Source organism: Heterodontus francisci, chromosome 8 (genome assembly GCF_036365525.1).
Source record: "Heterodontus francisci isolate sHetFra1 chromosome 8, sHetFra1.hap1, whole genome shotgun sequence".
Lineage (NCBI taxonomy): Eukaryota > Metazoa > Chordata > Chondrichthyes > Heterodontiformes > Heterodontidae > Heterodontus > Heterodontus francisci.
In genome coordinates this window covers 8780766-8802818 of record NC_090378.1, presented here as the reverse complement: position 1 = coordinate 8802818, position 22053 = coordinate 8780766, and the positions used below count along the sequence as shown (strand labels likewise).

Genomic DNA, 22053 nt, shown 5'->3' with positions numbered 1-22053 from the left:
TATCACCAACCATTGCAGGTCACTTTTTGATACTCGATTTGCACTCCCACAACTGGCCATATATGGCTATGCAGCAGCCACATCTTTCCAAGAGCTTCCATCAGCAAACTGATAGAAATGTTGGCTCTCTCATTGACACCATTGTGTCAGCCAATGAGTTCGAAGCAGGGCGTGACTTACAGCAGGACTCACAGCTAACAGTCTATTTTACAGCAAACAATCAAGGAGGAAAATTCCAGGGAGTTGTTACTGTTTTTAATTTTCTTTGAACAGTTTTGTTTATTAGTTATGAAAATATTGCAGATGGGAATGGGATGGCAGACTGGCACTCAAGAATCATCAAATCAGGTAATGAAGAGTTTGTTACTTTCCAATTGGCATGGGAAGGTGGGGCACCATGAGGGTGGATGTGTTGAGTGACCAATGGTGGGAATGTGGGGATAGGATGGTTGCAGGCAGAGGGGTCATGTGATGAAACATCTGGGAATATGTCCAAGCAGAGTTGGTAACCCTACACTGCATTGAGGAGGAAAGCAGGTCTTGAGAGAAAGCATGTGGTTTCCATCAACATACCCGCTCCCTCCCAGATTAAAAAGGGATCTTTAAGCTGCAGAAGAGAGAACTCTGAGGTAGCTTTCTTCTCTTGGTTGCCCTGATCTGATTGGCGTTCTCCCATTCCTCTCCTTCTCCCCGTCCCACTTCCTCTTTCACCAATATCCATCCTTCTCCTCTTCTCCCATCTCCATCTTTCCTCTTCCTCTTCTCATCTATCCCACCCCCTCCTCCCTTATCCCCCTCCTTTCTCTGTCTTGATCCAATTAATCTTTGCCCTCTAACCTGTTTGACTTGAAGAATACACTTGGTCTCATGTTCCAATGTCAGAGAAGAATGACTTTTTTTTATAACTTCACTTTATGTAAAGTCCAGTTTCATGTGTTGTTAAGAAATGATAGCCTCCATTTCATTTTAATCGGTTTCAAAACACATTTCCATGCAAATTTCAGATGAAAAGTAAGTGGTGTAGCATTGGAAGGCAAGCCCAATCAGTACAATCACATTTTAACATCAAACTGGATAGGTAGCGGGAACATGTTCATCCATGCACTTGGTGAGATCCCAATCATTATTGAAACTCTCTTGTTCTTGTCACAATAAATCTGTTTTAATGCTATTTTTTGTTGGTTAATGTATATATGTTATATATGGGCTTACCGGCTGATACACAGTGGAAATTGACAGCGCGAGAGAGTGTTTCAATTGGTGAACATCCTTCCAGGCACCGTTGAACTGGTTCAACTGAGTAACATTTGGATTCCTGCCCTTCAAATTCGATGATTTTTCCTAATTCCACAAATTCTCGTCTAACTTTGCACTCTGAAATTCAGCAAGGTACAGTTTACTGTTGCAGAGAAAATGCAGGTTTTGGGACAGAGCATAACAGCAACTTGTATTTATATAGGGTCTTTAACATAACAAAACGTCTCAATGTGCTTCACAGAGGCATTATAAAACAAAGTATGACATCGAGCCATATAAGGAGATATTAGGGCAGGTGACCAAAAACTTGGTCAAAGAGGTAGGGTTGAAGGAGTATCTTAAATCAGGAAAGCAAGCTAGAAAGGCAAAGAGGTTTAGGGAGGGAATTCAAGAGCTTAGGCCCCAGACTGCCGAAGGCATGGCCACTAATCACACAATTGTTACAGCGCAGAAGGAGGCCATTCAGCCCATCGTGTCTGCACTGGCTCTCTGAAAGAGCAATTCCCTCAGTTCCATTCCCTTGCCTTCTCCCCATAACCCTGCACATTCTTCCTTTTCATATAACTGTCTAATTCCCTTTTGAATGCTTCAATTGAACCTGCCTCCACCACTTTCTCAGGCAACGCATTCCAGGCCTTAACCACTCGCTGCGTGAAAAAGCTTTTCCTCATGTCACTTTTGCTTCTCTTACCAAATACTTTAAATCTTTGCCCTCTAGTTCTCGATCCTTTCACAAGTGGGAACAGTTTCTCTCTGTCTACTCTGTCCAGACCCCTCATGATTTTGAATACCTCTATCAAATCACCTCTCAGCCTTCTCTTCTCTAAGGAAAACAGTCCCAACTTCTCCAATCTATTGTCATGATCCTGTTTTTTTCTTCCTCGGGAAATATGCAGTGTGCCTTCAAGGCTGTAAGAGATCATTACTTCAGAAGTTGCCAAATGAAGGTGCATTTTGGTTGCCTGGATATAACCATACAGAGAGGGACAACAGGACATACAAAGTTGCTGTTGACTTTGAAAACTGGCTTTGCAGAGACAGTTGACACAGCCGTGTGTTAGCACCTGAAAGGAGTGCTCTCAGACCATTTAAACTGAAAGAAGGGAATTTAGTCTGTTTATTTACCTCTCAAAATTCTAAAAGCCAAGCCAGATTGATTCTTTTGAAAGTGGTAGCGAATTGTTGATCTGCTGGAAATAGGAGAGTAACACTTCAACTGCTGAACTAGACTACTGAATTTCCGATCGTTGAAGAACTTGATTTTTTTCCCATCGGACAACTGTGAAGACTTCAAGTAACCTTGGACTGTGTCTACATTGAAGATTCCATTTCTATGTTTCAGACGGCTAATTAAACACCAAACTAACGGTAGTTTGGGTATATGTATGTGAACGCGGGAGTTAGATTCTTTAAATAAGTTATAAGGTCTTTAGATATTGGTTTATCTTAGTGTTTAAGATTTTAGTTTTTTTTAAATAAATAGATAATTTGTTGATATCTAAAGATACTTGGTTTGGTTCACCTCATTCGGGGGTTACTAGATTGTTCAATTCGGCTGATTCGACCTGTGGAATGACAGGACTAAATTGACAATGTGTTGCTCCCACCACAATCAGAATCATATATTTTGATTGGGGACTTTGTCTTGAGCGGTCATGCCATAACTGAAATTCCTCATCCCTGGAACCATTCTTGTGAATCTTTTCTGTACTCTCTCCAATGCCCTCACATCTTTCCGAAGGTGCGGCGCCCAAAACCAGATGCAATCCTCCAGCTGAGGCCGTACTAGTGTCTTATACAAGTTCAACATAACTTCCTTGTTCTTATACTCCATGCCCCTATTAATAAAGCCCAGCATACTGTATGCTTTATTAACTGCTCTCTCAACCTGTCCTGCCACCTTCAATGACTTATGCACATATACGCCCAGGTCCCTCTGCTCCTGCACCCCGTTTAGAATTGTACCCTTTATTCTATATTGTCTCTCCACGTTCTTCCTACAAAAGTTTCTCTGCATTGAACTTTATCTTTTTTAAATTCATTCATGTGATGTGGGCATTGCTGGCCAGGCCAGCATTTATTGCCCATCCCTAATTGCCCTTGCATTGGAAGGGGTGCAGAGGTGATTCACCAGGATGTTGCCTGGGATGGAACATTTAAGCTATGAAGAGAGATTGGATAGGCTTGGGTTGTTTTCACTGGAGCAGAGAAGACTGAGGGGTGACCTGATCGAGGTGTACAAGATTATGAGGGGCATGGACAGGGTGGATAGGGAGCAGCTGTTCCCCTTAGTTGAAGGGTCAGTTACGAGGGGTCACAAGTTTAAGGTGAGGGGTGGGAGGTTGTCCACTTGTCTGCCCATTCCACCAACTTGTCTATGTCCATTTGCAGTTCTACATTATCCTCCTTACAGTTCACAATGCTTCCAAGTTTTGTATCATCTGTAAACTTTGAAATTGTGCCCTGTACAGCCAGGTCTAGGTCATTAATATGTATCAGGAAAAGCAAGGGTCCCAACACTGATTCCTGGGGAACTCCACTACAAACCTTCCTCTAGCCCGAAAAACATCCATTAACCACTACTCTTTGTTTCCTGTCACTCAGCCCATTTCTTATCCATGTTGCTACTCTCCCTTTTATTCCATGAGGTACAAGTTTGCTCACAAGTCTGTTGTGTGGTACTGTATCAGATGCCTTTTCAAAGTCCACGTACACCACATCAATAGCATTGCCCTCATCAACCCTCTCTGTTACCTCCTCATAAAACTCCAGAAAGTTAGTCAAACATGATTTTCCCTTAAGGAAAGCCATGGCTTTCCTTAATTAACTTGCATTTGTCAATGTGACGATTGATTTTGTCCCGAATTATGTTTTCTAGAAGTTTTCCCACCAGCGAAGTTAAACTGACTGGCTTGTAGTTGCTGGGCTTATCTTTACACCCGTTTTTGAACATGGATGTAACATTTTTAATTCTCCAGTCCTCTGGCACCACCCCCGAGTCTAAGAAAGTCTGAAAAATTATGGCCAGTGCTTCTGCAATTTCCACCCTCACTTCCCTCAGTATCCTTGGATGCATCTCATCCTGTCCTGGTGCTTTATCCACTTTAAGTACAGACAGCCTATCTAATACTTCCTCTTCATCAATTCTAAACCCCTCTAATGTCTGACTTACCTCCTCTTTCAACATTGCCTGGGTTGCATCTTCTTCCTTGGTAAAGACCGATGCAATGTATTCATTTAATACCTCATCTATGCCCTCTGCCTCCATGTGCAATTCCCCTTACTGGTCCCTAATTGGCCCCACTCCTCCTTTTACTTCCTTTTTACTATTTATATGCCTTAGAAAACTTTGGGATTTCCTTTAATGCTAGCTGCCAGTCTCTTTTCATGCTCTCTCTTTGCTTCTCTCTGGACCTTCTCTATTCAGCCTGGTTCTCAATGGTATTTTCTACCTGGCATCTGTCATAAGCACACATTTTCTTCTTTATCGTAATCTCTACCTCTTTTGTCATCCAGGCGGCTCTGGATTTGTTTGCTCTACGTTTCCCCTTCAAGGGAACATACATTGACTGTTCCCGAACTATCTCTTCTTTGAAGGTAGTCCATTGTTCATCTACCGGCTTTCCTGCCAGCTTTTGACTCCAATTTATTTATCCCAGCTCCATTCTTACCCCATTGAAGTTGGCCTTCCCCCAGTTAATTATTATTATGGCGGAGTGATCAAGAGGCCAGAATTAGAGGAGCACAGAGATCTCAGAGGGTCGTAGGGCTGGAGGAGATTAGCATGATTTAAAATGAGTTGAGATTGTCTCACCATCTTTACAGGATTGCCCTGGACATGTCCACGATTGGAAAAGGCCCTCAACATCTTTGGCTTCCTCTTGATTTGGCATCATCATTTTTCTGTCAGCATTATTAAGTCCACAAATACCACATGTTTTACTTATCATCTGATCAAGTACAATCTTCACACAAAGGCAAAAAACATTAGTACACCAACTACACTTCAACCAAGTTATATTTGAAGCTGTAATTTGTTAATACGCATGAGGTACCTGCACTCTGTCTCCATCAAAGTTCAATAGGTCAATATTGATTGACGGTGCTTCTAAAGTAATTCCGGTCTCATTCTGCCGGATAGTTACAACATCTAGAACAAGACAGACATCCATTTGTCCAACCAGACAGTTCTGTTAATTTTTATAGATCACTTGTTTCTACTCAGTTAATGTTGTAAAAAGAAAAGAATTTTCAAGTCCACTGCTACAAGATGATTGTAACCTGGATAGTAAAAGGACTGAGCTGTACACTGAATAACATGTGGAGGGAAAAGCTCATGGACTGAAGTGATGTGTTAAACGATGGTGGAACCCTATGTGGTCGAAGTTTATTTTCTCATCAAATCTTCATCATTAGGAAACAGTATTCCTTAAATTGGCATTAAGTTGAAGGAAGTTCAGTCAATGGAAGAATTTGGTTGAAAATGGGAAACTTTACTGGAGGTATTTAGTTGCAACAGCTTTTCAAACGTGTTACAAGTTCCACAATCAGCTTGTCTTATTGTGGTATTTAAGCTAAGGGATTTGATAGGGTAGATACAGAGAAACTATTTCCTCTGGTGGAGGGAATCCAGAACAAGGGGGGCATAAGCTTAAAATTAGAGCCAGGCCATACAGGGCTAATGTCAGGAAGCACTTATTCACATAAAAGGTATTGGAAATTTGGAACTCTCTCCCCCAAAACGGTGGATGCTGGGGGTCAATTGAAATTTTCAAAACTGAGATTGATAGATTTTTGTTGGGTAAGGATATTAAAGGTCATGAAAGCAAAGCAGGTAGGTGGCAGTTAAGAAACAGATTAGCCATGATTGAACTGGGTGGCAGAACAGGCCTCTTGCTTCAATGTTCCTAAGTTCTTATGTCCCTGCAACTTTGTTCATTCTATACAAAGTTTCACAGTGTGTACTTCCATGATATCAGTCACAAAGAAGAGTCCTTTACCAACCAGTTATTCTCATGGCACATTAAGAAACAAAATGGCCAACTAAATCTTTCAGTTACTGAAAGTTGACTACTCTTACATGGAACAAACTATAGAATGCATTTTCATGAATACTGGAAATAGGACTCTTAAGGTAATTAGTCAAAGAATTACCTGATATTTCAGCCATTTTATATTACATAGAATGTACAGCACACAAACAGACCATTTGGTCCAATTGGTTCATACTGCCACTTATGCTCCACATGAGCCTCCTCCCATCCTCTTCATCTCCCCCTATCAGCATATCCTTCTATTCCTTTCTCCCTCATGTGTTTACCCAGCTTCCCTTTAAATGCATCTACACTATTCACCTCAATTACTCCTTGAGGTAGCGAGTTCCACATTCCCACCACTGTCTGGGTATAGAGGTTTCTCCTGAACTTTCTATACCAAATTATATTTTCCCGTTTACAGCGATTTATTCTTTTGTGTTCTGGGCTAAGTTTTATATTCTGGAATTTTCCAACAATTTTTAAATTGAGGCCACTTTTTGAAATTGTATTTTTTTAACCAAAAATACTTCTGCATTCCATGATCCTCATAGCTCAACTCTGTGACTGATACTGTTTGGAAATGTACTATTTTCTCCATTTGTCAAAGACTTACTCACTTTGTATAACCTTTTCTTGATTACTCAGAGTGGTTTCAACATTGTCCACTAAGAATTTTATTCCATCCCGTGTAGGATATGCTTCAATTACACTGTTAAAAATAAAACAGGAATTTTATTGGAATAGCTTAGCAGAATTAGGAGAGATGGAGCAAAAGAGAAGTGGGTATTGGCCAAGTTACTAGACTAGTAATCTTAAAACCTGGATTAACAACACAATGAATGTCAGATCAAATCGCACCATGACAGTTAGAGAATTTGAATTCAGTTTTTAAAACCAGCTGTTGGATTGTTGTAACAATCAAACTGGTTCACTAAAGCCCTTTAGAGAAGAAAACCTGCCGTCCTTACCCGTTCTGGGCCTATATGTGACTCTAGCCCTACAACAACGTGGTTGAACCTTTAACTGACCTCTGAAGTGGCTAAGCAAGCTACTCATTTGTATTAAGCAACTCACCTTCACCGAACAAGCTTCAGTGGTTAAAGGCAAAGGCTCAAACAGGGATGGGAAATATAAGTGCTGGCCCTTGGCAGTAAGACCCACATCCCAAGAAGGAATTGAAAAAACAAGGCCTTACAGCTCACCAAGTCTATTTTAATCCATGTATAATCTGTACATATCACATACATGGATCATGTATCATGAGGCCATTTCACACTCCAGCCTGTTCCACTGCCATTCAATGAGATCATGGTTGAGCTGCGACCTAACTCCATTGCCCCATAATCCTTTGGTTAACAAAAATCTATCAACCGCAGATTTAAAGTTTACAATTGATCTAACATGAATTGCCATTTGCGGAAGAGAATTCCAAACTTCCAGCAACCTTTGCTTGAAGAAGTATTTCCTAATTTCACTCCTGAAAGGCCTGGCTCTAATTTTTAGGCTCTGCCCCCTAGACCTAGACTCCCCAACTAACAAAAATCATTTCTCTCTATCTACCTCATCAGTTCCCCTTAATATCTTGAATACTTCCATCAAATTACCCCTTAATCCTTCTAAATTCCAGGAAATATAATCCTAGTTTGTGTAATCTCTCCTCATAATTTAACCCTTGGAGTCCAGCTATCATTCTGGTAAATCTACACTGCCCTCCCTCCAAGGCCAATGTATCCTTCCTAAGGTGTGGTGCCCAGAACTGCTCACAGTAACTCCAGGTGTGGTCTAACCAGGACTTTGTATAGCTGAAGCATGACTTCTACCCCCTTCTAATATAGTCCCCTAGAAACAAAGGCAGCATTCCATTAGCTTTTCTGATTATTTGACATTTTAATGACCTATATTCATGGACCTCAAGGTCTCTCTGAACCTCCACTGTTTCTAGCTTTTCACTATTTAGAAAGTACCCTGTATTATCCTTTCTAGATTCAAAGTCACACTTGACTATACTGAAATCCATTTGCCACCGTTTTACCCATTCACTTAAGCTATTACTAAATCTACACTATTTACAATGCCGCCTATCTTTGTGTCATCGATAAACTTGGATGTGTGGCTTTCTATCCCATCATCTAAGTCATTACTAAATACAGTGAATAGTTGAAGACTCAACACCAATCCCCGTGGGACACCATGTGCCGGATTTTCAAAGGGCTGTGGGGTCGGGAGCCGGAGTGGATACGATTTGAAGATTGCAGTCCTGGTGGTCGTCTCCGGAACCGTCTGTGATTCTCAATGTCAGGGCGGGAGGGAGGGAATGGGGAAGCCTTTTGCCTCCAATTAAGAAGCCATGAAGCTCCTATAGGAGCTTGTTAATGAGCCGGGGAGGTGGGCGCTGCAATATTGGAAGAGGATTCCAGTGAACCCAAACAATGTGATGCACATTAGTGCACAGCTGTCAGCTTTGCTATGGGGCAAAGGGAAATTGTTATGTTCAAAATTATCGGGAGCCCTGGTATCTTGTGCAGGGATGTGCGTAGTACCTTTGTTTTGGCCATTTCGCCTCTGTTCCATTTTTTATTTGGTGCTGTCCCTCTGAGGAGCTGCCTGCTCTCCTCAGCAAGACAGTGGCTGGTCTCATCATAGCTGCCACTTGCCTCATCCTCTGGTGCCAGGCAGGCAGTTCTCGTCTCCTGGAGGTGATCAATGCCTCTAATTGGGCGCTGAGCTCACCTCCTGTCCAATCAAGCCATTAACATTTAAAAATAGCGCCACATGAGTAATGCAGTGAAGGTGCAGGATCAGCACCCGGAAATTATCCAAACATTGGGTTCCTGACCCCGGACTGAAAATCAAGCCCCATTAGTCACAGCCTGCCAATTACAGTACCTGCCCATTATCCCTACTCTGCCTCCAGCTACTCAGTCAATTTCCTAACCAGCTCAATAATTTACCTTCAATTCCATGAGTTTCAGCTTTAGCCAACAGCCTCGCGTTAGCCACTTTTTTGAATGGCTTCTGGAAGGCCATATAAATAACATCCATAGACATTCCCCTGTCCACTACTTCAATCAACTCTTCAAAAAATTCAGTCAGCTTTGTCAAGCATGACCTACCCTTTCCAAATCCAAGTTGACTCTCTCTGATCAGCTGAGAATTTTCAAGGTGTTCAGTCTCTCTATCCTTAATTATAGACTCTAGTAATTTCCTGACAACAGATGGTAGACGAACTGGGTCCATTATTTCTTGTTTTCCTTTCTCACCTTCCTTAAATAGCAGAGTGACATGCACAATTTTCCAATGTAAAGGAAGGTTCCTGAATGAAGAGAACTTTGGAAGATTATAGTTGGAACATGTGTAATGTCCTTGGCTACTTCTTTTAAAACCTTGACATGGAATCCATCTTGGGTCCTGGGGATTTGTCACTTTTTAAGTGCCAATTTTTTTTCATTACTGTTATTTTGCTTTCGTTAATTTTGGTGAGTACCCATCCATGCACTAATCACATACACGGAACATCTATAATCTGTACTGAACATATACACTGACCATGTAAAACCCATACCAATCACATGCATAGACCATGTACAATCTGTACTGAACATGTACATGGACCATGTAAAACCTTATCCATGGATCACATTACACAGAAAACAAAATATATTTCACAGAAGCAAACAGACACAGTCACATCCTCACTGTTAGTTTTTACTGATCTTGGAAAGATGTAAAAATGAGTTGAGTTTCAATCTTCCTAAGTACAACATCCAACACCACCCCCCTGCAACAGCCTATACTACAAATCACTTCTACATTAAGGACATTTACATTTGATTACTGCTTAAGATGACAATAACATGTGGTGGCTACTTACATATTAGGCACTGATATGAGTAACTTTATTGCTTTCTTTCTCTGCTCATTATCAGCACGTCGCATCAACAGAACAAACTTTGGAGAAGGCGAACAATCTTTGGTCAGGACGTAGTGGCAATCATTAGGTATTTTATATTTTAGGTGGCTGCTATCAAATGTGACAACTCGCTCATTCTCTGCAATACACTCCCCTGCGGGAAAAAAGTTACAGAAATGTTGGTCTCCAGAAAGCTTTGCTCCTACTTTCCTGACAGATTTCAATCAACAATTCCATTGACTTCTTTCTTAGTGAACGCGTCATATAAAGTTGCTGTCAATATTTAGCATTGTTACCAGCATTGTATGAGTTAATTTTTTTAATTCATTCACGGGATGTGAGCATTGCTTGCAAGGCAGCCATTTATTGCCCATTCCTAATTGCCCGAGAGAAGGTGGTGGTGAGCTGCCTTCTTAAACCGCTGCAATCCGTCTGGAGTAGGTATACCCACAGTGCTGCTGGGGAGGGAGTTCCAGGATTTTCACCCAGCGACAGTGAAGGAAAGTGATATAATTCCAAGTCAGGATGGTGTGTGACTTGGAAGGGAATGTGGAGATGGTGATGTTCCCATGTGCTTGCGAACCTTGTCCTTGGAAGGTGCTGTCAAAGAAGTCATAGCAAGCTTATAAATGGTACAAAGAAACAAGAAATGCTGGAAATACTTCTTCTGAAGAAGAAGGGTCACTGACCTGAAACGTTAACTCTGCTTCTCTCTCCACAGATGCTGCCAGACCTGCTGAGTATTTCCAGCATTTCTTGTTTTTATTTCAGATTTCCAGCATCTGCAGTATTTAGCTTTTATTATAAATGGTACACACTGCTGCCACTGAGCTCTGGTGGTGGAGAGATTGAATGTTTAAGGTAGTGGCTGGCATGCCAACCATTAGGAAATAGATGATTTTTTATAGATCAAGGAGGTGCAGCTGCATCTGTTGCTTGCAATTTCTGTGCCATGAGGGAAGTTCAGGACACTTCATGTGTCTTGGGTGACCACATGTATAGGACATGTCTCCAGCTGCTTCAACTTGAACTCAAGATTTCCAAGCTTGAGGAGCAGCTGGAGTCACTGCGGATCATCAGGGAGCAGGAGAGTTTCTTGAATTGTATGCTCCAGGAGGTAGTCACCCCACAGGCAATAGCAGTTCAGGATAGTAGGTGGGTGGCTATTTGGAAGAGGCAGGAGGTGCTGGAGTCTTCAGGGTGTGTGCCACTTTCAAATCGGTACTCAGCATTGGAGACTGCTGGGAGTAACAATACCTTGAAGGAGTGCAGTCCAGACCATGGCACCATTGGACATGGGAGAAGCAAAGTGCAGAAATGCAGTTGTTACAGGTGATTCCATAGTCAGGAAGACAGACAGGCATTTCAGTAACCGTTATCATGAGTCCCACATGTTGAGTTGCCTCCCTGCTGCCAGGGTAAAGGATATCACGGAGAGGGTGCAGGATATTCTGCAGGGGGAAGGGAGTGAACCAGAAGGTGTGGTACATGTTGGTACCAATACCATAGCAAGGGCAGGTATTGAAGTCCTACTGTCAGATTTTCAGGAGCTAGGGAGGATGTTAAAGAGTAGGACCTCAAAGGTAGTAATCTCTGGATTACTCCCAATGCCACTTGCCGCTAAGAGTAGAAATAGGAAGAAAGGGAGGATCAATGCATGGCTTGATGCATGGTGCAGGAGAGAGGGCTTCAGATTCTTGAGGCATTGGAACCAGTTCTGGGGCAGGATGCACCGATACAAAAGAGACGGGTTGCACCTCAACAAGACTGGGTCCAATGTTCTCGTGGGGAGGTTCACTAATGCAGTCAGGGAGGGTTTAAACTAAATTGGCAGGGGATGGGTTCCAGCCTATAGAAGTAGAAAAGAGGAATAAGGTGAGGAAATAAAGGTACTGAATTGGGGAACGGCCGATTTCAATATGATAAAACAGGATCTGGCCAAAGTGGACTGGGAGCAGCTACCTGTAGGAAAATCTACATCAGACCAGTGGGAGTCATTCAAAGAGGAAATAGTGAGAGTTCAGGGCCAACATATTCCCGTAAAGGTGACAGGTAAGACCAATAAGTCCAGGGAACCCTGGATGTCAAGGGATATAGAGGATTGGGTAAGGAAAAAAGAGGAGGCTTATGGCAGATTCTGAGAGCTGAAAACAGCAGAGGCCCTAGAGGAGTATAGAAAGTGTAGGAAGGTACTTAAAAAAGTAATTAGGAGAGTGAAGAGGGGACATGAAAAAACACTGGCGGGCAAGATAAAGGAAAATCCCAAGGCATTTTATAAGTATATTAAGGGCAAAAGGATAACTCGGGAAAGAGTAGGGCCCATTAGGGACCAAAATGGCAATCTGTGTTTGGAGCCGGAGGACATAGGTGAGGTTTTAAATGATTACTTTTCATCTGTGTTCACTATGGAGAAGGACAATGTAGGTGTAGTGATCAGGGAGGGGGATTGTGATATACTTGAACATATTAGCATTGAAAGGGAGGAAGTATTAGCTGTTTCAGGCTCAGATGAGATGTATCCCAGGCTGTTATGTGAGGCAAAGGAGGAGATAGCAGGGGCTCTGACACAAATTTCCAGATCCTCTCTGGCCACAGGAGAGGTACTAGACAACTGGAGGACAGCAAATGTGGTACCATTATTCAAGAAGGGTAGCAGGGATAAACCAGGTAATTACAGGCTGGTGAGTCTAACATCAATGGTACAGACACTATTGGAAAAAATTCTGAGGGACAGGATTAATCTCCACCTGGAGAGGCAGGGATTAATCAGGGATAGTCAGCATAGCTTTGTCAGGGGGAGATCGTGTCTCACTAACTTGCTTGAATTGTTTGAGGAGGTGGCTAGATGTGCAGATGAGGGTAAAGCAGTTGATGTGGTCTACATGGACTTCAGTAAGGCTTTTGAGAAGGTCCCGCATGGGAGATTAGTTAAGAAGATAAGAGCCCATGGGATCCAGGGCAATTTGGCAATTTGAATCCAAAATTGGCTTAGTGGCAGGAGGCAAAGGGTGATAGTCGAGGGTTGTTTTTGTGAGTGGAAGCCTGTGACCAGTGGTGTACCGCAGGGATCGGTGCTGGGGCCCTTGCTGTTTGTAGTGTCCATTAATGATTTCGACGTGAATACAGGAGGTATGATCAGTAAGTTTGCAGATAACACAAAAATTGGTGGTGTCGTAAATAGTGAGGAGGAAAGCCTTAGATTACAGGACGATATAGATAGGCTGGTAAGATGGGCGGAGCAGTGGCAAATGGAATTTAATCCTGAGAAGTGTGAGGTGATGCATTTTGGGAGGACTAACAAGGCAAGGGAATATACAATGGATGGTAGGACCCTAGGAAGTACAGAGGGTCAGAAGGACCTTGGTGTACTTGTCCATAGATCACCAAAGGCAGCAGCACAAGTAGATAAGGTGGTTCGGAAGGCATATGGGATACTTGCCTTTATTAGCTGAGGCATAGAATATAAGAGCAGGGAGGTTATGATGGAGCTGTATAAAACACTAGTTAGGCCACAGCTGGAGTACTCTGTACAGTTCTGGGCACCAAACTACAGGAAGGATGTGATAGCACTGGAGAGGGTGCAGAGGAGATTCACCAGGATGTTGCCTGGGCTGGAGCATTTCAGCTATGAAGTCGGACTGAAAAGGCTCGGGTTGTTTTCCTTAGAGCAGAGAAGGCTAAGGGGGGACATGATTGAGATATACAAAATTGTAAGGGGCATTGATAGGATAGATAGGAAAAAATGTTTTCCCTTAGCGCAGAGGTCAATAACCAGGGGGCATAGATTTAAGGTAAGGCGCAGGAGGTTTAGAGGGGATTTGAGGAGAAAATGTTTCACCCAGAGGGTGGTTGGAATCTGGAACACACTGCCTGAAGGAATGGTAGAGGCAGGAACACTCACAACATTTAAGAAGTATTTAGATGAGCACTTGAAATGCCATAACATACAAGGCTACGGGCCAAGTGCTGGAAAATGGGATTAGAATAGTTAGGTGCTTGATGGCCAGCACAGACAGGATGGGCCAAAGGGCCTGTTTCTGTGCTGTATAACTCTATGACTATGACTCTAAAGTGAGAGTGGTAGACAGTACTAAAGAAGGGAGTAGTTCCCTATTAGATAGGAGCAGATTGAGAAGCATTACGAGGAATGCAAAGACAGGGTTACAATGCATGTGTGTAAATGCACAAAGTATGGTGAATAAGGTTGGTGAGCTACAAGCACAAATAGAAATGTGGGAATATGGTGTAGTGGCAATAATAGAAATGTGGCTTAAAAATGGCAAGGACTGGGTGCTAAATATACAAGGATATAAAGTGTTCAGAAAAGATAGGGAAGGAAAAAAAGGGAACTGGGTGGCAGTACTGATTAAGGAATTGTAGTGTTGAAAAGAGGGGATATCCTTGAGGGGGCAAGGAAAAAATTCCATTTGGTTAGAGTTGAGAAGCAAAAAGGTTATGATCATGTTACTGGGGTATTCTATAGGCCTGCAAATAGTGAGAGAGGGAGAGAGAGAGAGAGAGAGATAGAAGAGTACATCTACAGGGAAATCACAGAGATATGCGAGAACTATAGAGTGGTGATATTTGGGGACTTTAATTACCCAAATATCGATTGGGATAATTTTAGAGTAAAGGTTGAGAAGGGGGAGGAATTTCTGAAATGTGTTCAGGAGAACTTCCTTGATCAGTATGTTCTCTGTCCAACTAGAAAGGAGGCATTGCTGGATCTGGTGCTGGGAAATGAGGTGGGCCAATTGGACCAAGTGTCTGTCGGAGAGTACTGGGTAAGAGTGATCATCCTGTCATAAGGTTTGGGTTAGTATTGTAGAAAAGCAAGGAATGAAATATGGTAGAACCTTTATATTGGAAGAAGGCTAATTTCAACACGATATGAAGGGATCTAGCCAGTGTAGAATGGAACCAAAAACTGACAGGAAGAGCAGTATCAGAACAATGGGTTATTTTTAAGGAAGAGATGTTTCAGGTACAGGCTAGTATATTCCAACAAGGGTGAAAGGTCAGGGAACCAAAAACATTGCTTAGGGAAGGAAATCTGCTGTCCTTACCTGGTCTGGCCTACATGTGACTCCAGATCCACAGCAATGTGGTTGACTCTTAAATGCCCTCTGAAATGGCCTAGCAAGACACTCAGTTTCTCAAGGGCAATTCGGGATGGGCATTAAATGCTGGCCTTGCCAGCGACACCCACATCCCATGAACGAATAAAGAAATATATACTTAAAGGCACAATTCTTATTAGTGTGCATAAACAGCGGGACTTGTGGGTGCATGTGCATCAATCATTGAAGGTGGCAGGACATATTGAGAGAGTGGTTAGTAAAGCATATGGGATATTGGGTTTCATAAATAGGGGCATTGAGTACAAAAGCAGGGAAGTTATGCTGAACCATTATAAAGTTCTGGTTAGGTCCCAACTGGAGTATTGCATCCAGTTCCAGTCACCACACTTTAGGAAGGATATGAGGGTCCTTGGGAGGGTGCAGAGGAGATTTACCAGAATGGTTCCAGGGAGGGGGGATTTTAGTTACTTTTCTTTACTTCCAATCTAAGAAATCTTTTCCTTGGTTAACATATGACAGCATGAACTGATGTTCACTCTAGCAATGCTTTTTTACGTTGTCACAGAACTTTTTTTTCCTCCTCTGTTTAAAACAGTGTGCCTTTAAAAACTAAAAGACACAGTGTGCCAGCTGCATCTGTTCCCTAGGCCACAGCAGGAGAGCGAGGTCACATGGTGTATTGTAACTTTTGACTGTGTGTAAAAACCAGCTTCAACCGGTTTGAACTAGAGACAACAGCAAAACGTGCTTGCCTTGAAGGAAGATAATTCTCTCAGCAGAAATTCTACAATGAGCCACAGGCTGTGTTAATTCCCTAAGGAGGAAAAAAAACCCTTTGAAGAGAACATTTGTATTGCTGGAGGTGGCAAAATTCCTTTTCTTTACTTCCAATCTAAGAAGTCTTTGCTTCAAGATTGACTCTCTCTTGGGCGATTGTGTTTTTTGGAATTCGCAATAAAGTTTCGGCTGAAAGAGTACCAATTTTAAAATCCAAATATAGACCTGTCGTTATACTCCGTGTTGAAAGAACTGTGTAACACCTGCTGCAGCCGAAGTGCTTTGACTGTCTATCAAGTAAAGACTGTTCATCAAATCTGCTTGGAGACTTCAACTGACATCTGATTATTTTTCCACTAGGATACCTCACCCATCGGGAACGTAGCCCACAAAGACTTACAATCCAGTTATTTATTTATTCAGCTAATTTTTTAAAACACTATTTTTAAAATGGGTTAACCGTTGATTTTTTCAAAATATATGTGTGAGTGGGAGAGTTAGAATAAATAAGTTATAAGGTCTTTTGACATAAATTTATCTTAATAGTGTTTAAGATTTAATTTATTAATAAATAGTTAAATTGTTGTTGTCTAAAGATACCTGGTTTGGTCTGTTTTATTCTGGGGGGTTACTAAAGTGTTTAATTTGGCTTATTTCTGGTAGGTGGGAAACTTTAATAACCTGTGGCGTATTGGGACTGAATTGACAGTGCATTACTCCCACTTCGGTCATAACATATTAATTGGGGGCTCATCTCCATCATAACATATAAACTGGGGTCTTGCTTCTGTGATCACATTAATTTCTCTTGTCCCTGGGATCATATTAATTTGTCTCGTGTCTGGGATCATTTTAATTGAAGACTCAATTGTTAGGATCCAAATCTAATGCCAATTAGGTTAATTATAAGGGGAGTAATAATTTGAAAGAGAGAAATAAAAGGAACCAGGTTTCTTGTGTAATAAGGTAGTCTATACCATCAGAATGGCATTAGCAGTTGCAGCAGTTTTTCTGGGAAAGGAGAATGTGTCCCTCAGTGACTTGAAAACTTTAACTAAGAATAAACTAAATGATCTGGCAGCACAACTGGGGTTAGAATTGAAATCAGGTGCTAAAAAAGCAGATATAATTGACATAATAGCTCAAGATTTAAAATTAGAGGAAGAAGAAGATGAGGAACAAGAAGATAGTAAGTCAGAGAGTGATGCAGTGGTATTGGCTAGGATTCAGTTAGAAACTAAAAAACTTGAGGCGGAAAAAGACTTAAGAAAACTTGAACAAGAAAAAGAAACAGCAATAGCATTGGAAAGACTTATGCTTGAATTCCAGAAAGAAACAGAAGTGAGGAAATTTAGGTTAAAAGAGATGGAACTAAGACAAAGGGGTAGTCTTGAATCCAGGGAAAGTTCTGGTCAGGAAGAATCTGAATTCAGCCCAGGACCCAGCAAAAAGCTGTTTAAATTCATACAGGCTCTTTCTACGTTTGAGGAAAGGGACGTAGAGGTATTTTTCATTTCTTTTGAAAAAATAGCCAAGCAAATGAAATGGCCAAAGGAAAGCTGGACACTGCTTATGCAAAGCAGGTTGATGGGCAGAGCTCATGAAGTTTATGCCATGCTTCCTGAAGAGGCTTCTGCAGATTATGAGATGGAAAAAAAGGCTTTTCTCGCTGCGTATGAGTTAGTCCCTGGAGTTTACTGTTAGAAGTTTCAGAATTTACGGAGATTGGCTGGACAGATGTATGTAGAATTTGAGAGGGTGAAGAAAATTAATTTTGATCGTTGGATTAAACGTTAAACATTAAAGATGGAAACCACATATGAGAACCTTCAAGAATTGATTCTCTTGGAAGGATTTAAAAATTCAATCCCTTCAGTAGTGAGAACTCATGTAGATAACCTGAAAGTTTTAAAAGCCAGGCAAGCAGCAGAAATTGCTGATTATTTTGAGCTTGTGAATAAGCTAAAACCTTTTATCCGACACCCCATAAACCTGAGAAGGATAGTAAGTGGGAGAGTGAAAGGAAGGCAAGTAGCCGGGGACTTCAAGGAACAGCTGGGAATGCCCCAGCAGTGGTTAGCACCGCAGCCTCACAGCTCCAGCGACCTAGGTTCAATTCCGGGTACTGCCTCTGTGGAGTTTGCAAGTTCTCCCTGTGTCTGCGTGGGTTTCCTCCGAGTGCTCCGGTTTCCTCCCACAGCCAAAGACTTGCAGGTGGATAGGTAAATTGGCCATTGTAAATTGCCCCGAGTGTAGGTAGGTGGTAGGAGAATGGTGGGGATGTGGTAGAGAATATGGGGTTAATGTAGGATTAGTATAAATAGGTGGTTGTTTGTCGGCACAGACTCGGTGGGCCGAAGGGCCTGTTTTAGTGCTGTATCTCTAAATAAAATAAATAAATCACCTCCTCAGACCAGAATGGAAGGTGCTGAGGGTAGAAGTGAGGTTCGCAAGCCGAAGTGTTATCATTGCAACAAAACGGGTCATCTTCGTTCAGAGTGCTGGAAATTTCAAGGTGACCCCATAGGATTTGTTGGGGTCCACAAAGCTAATGCAGAGAAGAGACTCTGACTGAGAGTATAGTAGATCAGGCTATAGCTTTAACGGCAGCTGCAAAACCAGATACAAAAACTAAAGTGAGTGTAGAGGTTAAGAATAAGATACCCGAAAGTTATAATGAATTCCTGTTAATGGGAAAAGTAACTCCATATCCTTTAAGTGAGGCAGGAAAACCTATGATTATACTCAGGGATACAGGAGCAACCAAAACACTCTTGCTGGGGAAAGATATAACGTTTTCACCAGAAAGCGCCCTCAACACTAAAGTTTTAGTTAATGGAATTGGCGGGGAGTATATACCCAAACCTTTATATAAAATACACCTAGAGAGTGACTTAATATCTGGGATGGTAACTGTAGGTGCTATCCACAGTTTGTCAGTAGAGGGAATTGATCCACTCCGAGCAAAATTATTCGGCTGGATCAAAAGTATCAGTTTCTCCGAGAATTACAGAGGAACCAAGTGAAGTTAGGGAAATGGAACAATTACAGGAACAAGTTCCAGGAATATTTCCTACGTGTGTAGTTATCCGAGCAAGGGCTAAACAAGTTCCATTGCTGGAGGTAAAAGTGGCACCACAAACAGATAGCCAAGTATCTGAAACCTTGTTTGGGAATTTAGATAATCCAAATGAGATGTTTAACAGATCTTCTATAATTGCAGTACAGCAAGCTGATCCAGAGATATGCAGAATAGCACCGATGGCTCTGACAGAAGCTGAGGCGAAAGGAGTTCCAGAAGGCTATTATGTGGAAAATGGGGTTTTGAGGAGGAAACAGAGACTGCCTCATAGATCTGCAGATGAACACTGGACAGTTGTTGGACAGATAGTGGTACCACCTAAAAACTTTAATAATATGCTGCGACCTGTGGACGATTGGGACTGAATTGACAGCGCATTACTCCTGCCTCGGTCATAACAACGTGGCTTTTTTGACTCAAAGTAAGAACAGGTTATCAGGTGAAATCGTGCGCAGAAAATTCGGAGAGAACAAGCAGAAATAATAATTACTTTGATTCATTGTCAGAAGCAGTCTTGGAATTTCAGCGATGCTTTTGAAGCCTCGTGCCCGTACAATTGGGGCCATTGTTCGAACGTGCACTGGCAAAGGGAGCTCGAAGCCTTGATAATAGATTGTAAACTGGAACCAAAACAATAAGATTCAAGATTATGCAACTAAAGAAATAGCAGGTCTAACATTAAGAAAACATGACTTGGAGCACATTTTAATGAAAGTAAATAAAGAAAGCAATACCCTGGGTAATTTAACAATTGTATCGATGGTCCGTGGTGAGGTTAAGGCTATCAGCGTTGTGATCTGATGTGAAGGATTACCTTTAAATCTATTGCAAAATCCTAATAGATAAGCAACTCCTGACCCAATCCTGGTTAAAAAGAGGATAGTCTTAGTGTTGGATATAGTGCACATTGAAAACAGAAGAGTAGAATAATTATATAACATAATGCTTACATTCTTCCGCTGGTTATCATCACATTAGGTATTTCCGACCACGCAGTTTTAATTTTCATAGCTGGGTGATTTGCAAGATATCCCATCGATGCTTTATGAGAAATCTTAAAGCTCTGACAGTTTTCACCCCAACGGTACATTACCTAGGAAATTTAAAAAGACACTGTTTGTCACAGTCAGCAAGACATGTTTAGGATAAAAATTCTGGTGCGTGTTATTTGCATTGCACAGGGGCACTCACCCATCAAAGAGGGGGTGCCACAACCCAGTCCGGTAAAAAAGCTAAACATCTGCCAAATGACTTAAGGAGTCATCCAGGCAGGTTTTCACCCGGGGCTAATTGCTCCTCAGTCTTCCTTGGCCTTGATCACAGAGAGCCAGCTGATATTATTCTTGGTGGGGCCCATCTGTACACCCCAAACTGCTGTCAGGCAGGGCTGGGGAGAGGAGGGGAGAGGAGGGGTGGGGGTGTGGAGATGGGAGAAGCACCCATTGCCCCAGGTTGGGATTGTCCTGATCTCCTCCGCCAAGCCGATGACAGAACTTCACCCGCGGAGGAATAGAGCTTCTACCTGATTACCTGTTCAATGCTTCAGATAGTGTACAAAGGACAGATGCACGGTAGTGGATTTGTAAGGGGTTTTGAAAAGGGTAAATATGGAGAAATTATCTTGGCTAGCAGGACGGCTGGTAACTAGAGGACACAAATTTAATCTACATACAAGCATATAAGCAATGACAAACAGGTAAAGACCCCCTGGTCGATCCAGCCTGCCTCACACAATTGCAAAATCTTGTGTATCACAATAGAAACACTCCCCAACCCCACAAAATTATGTGATGTCCTAGGAGATGGACCGAAGGTTGATGAAGGAAATGCGGTGAATGTTCTCTATCTGGATTTTAAGAAAGCATTTGACAAAGTACCACATAAAAGGCTGATTAACAAAATTTGAGGCTCATGGAATAAGAGGGTCAGTGTCCAATTGAATAAAAAAATAGGCTTAAGGACAGAAAACAGCAAGTCATGGTAAATGGTTGTTTTTCAGACTGGAGGATGGTAGACAGTGGTGTTCCCCAAGGGTCAGTGCTGGGACCACTGCTTTTTTTGCTCTATGTAAATGACTAGGATCTTGGAATATAGAATAGAATTTCAAAATTTGCTGATGATACCAAACTTGGAGGTATGACAAACATTGAGGATAATACAAACCATTTGCAACAGGACATAGATAGGCTAGCAGAATGGGCAGACAGGTGGCAGAAGGAATTTAATACAGGTAAGTGTGAGGTGATGCCTTTTGGCAGAAGGGATAAGGTGAGGCAATTTAGTCGTAATGGCACAGTTCTAAAGAGTGTGCAGGAACAGAGGGACCTGGGGGTGCATGTGCATCGATCTTTGAAGGTGGCAGGACATATTGAGAGAGTGGTTAGCATAGCATATGGGATCTTGGGCTTCATAAATAGAGGCATTGTGTAAAAAAGCAGGGAAGTTATGCTGAGCCTTTATAAAGCTCTGGTTAGGCCCCAACTGGAGTATTGTGTCCAGTTCTGGTGGTGAGTCTTGGAACTCTCTTCCTCAAAAGGTGATGGAAGCAGAGTGAATATTTGTAAGGCAGAGGTAGATAGATTCTTGACAAGCAAGGGGGTAGAAGGTTATTGGAGGTGCACGGGAATGTGGAGCTGAGATTACAATCAGATCAGCCATGCATGATCTTATTGAATGGTGGAGCAGGTTCAAAGGGCTGAGTGGCCGACACCTGGTTCTAATTCGTATGTCCTGGTCATCACATTTTAGGAAGGATGTGAGGATCCTTGAAAGGGTGCAGAGGAGATTTACCAGAATGGTTCCAGGAATGAGGGATTTTAGTTTCAAGGTTAGGTTGGAAAAGCTGGGGTTGTTCTCCTTGGAGCAAAGGAAATTGAGGGGAGATTTGATAGAGGTGTACAAGATTATGAC

The 22053-nt window shown here is 42.1% G+C and overlaps 1 protein-coding gene across 1 annotated transcript in view; it reads right to left on the bottom strand.

Annotated features, from left to right (window-relative positions):
* Positions 1–22053, bottom strand: part of LOC137372639 (vitellogenin-like) — an 80392-nt gene that overhangs the window by 821 nt on the left and 57518 nt on the right. The window contains exons 27-34 of the mRNA XM_068036611.1: positions 20094–20236; positions 19878–20007; positions 19634–19763; positions 10165–10357; positions 6911–7002; positions 5313–5407; positions 5072–5222; positions 1213–1374 (exon numbers count right to left, since the gene is read on the bottom strand). Coding sequence (XP_067892712.1) covers positions 1213–1374; positions 5072–5222; positions 5313–5407; positions 6911–7002; positions 10165–10357; positions 19634–19763; positions 19878–20007; positions 20094–20236 — 1096 coding nt within the window. The remainder of the gene's footprint in view (positions 1–1212; positions 1375–5071; positions 5223–5312; positions 5408–6910; positions 7003–10164; positions 10358–19633; positions 19764–19877; positions 20008–20093; positions 20237–22053) is intronic.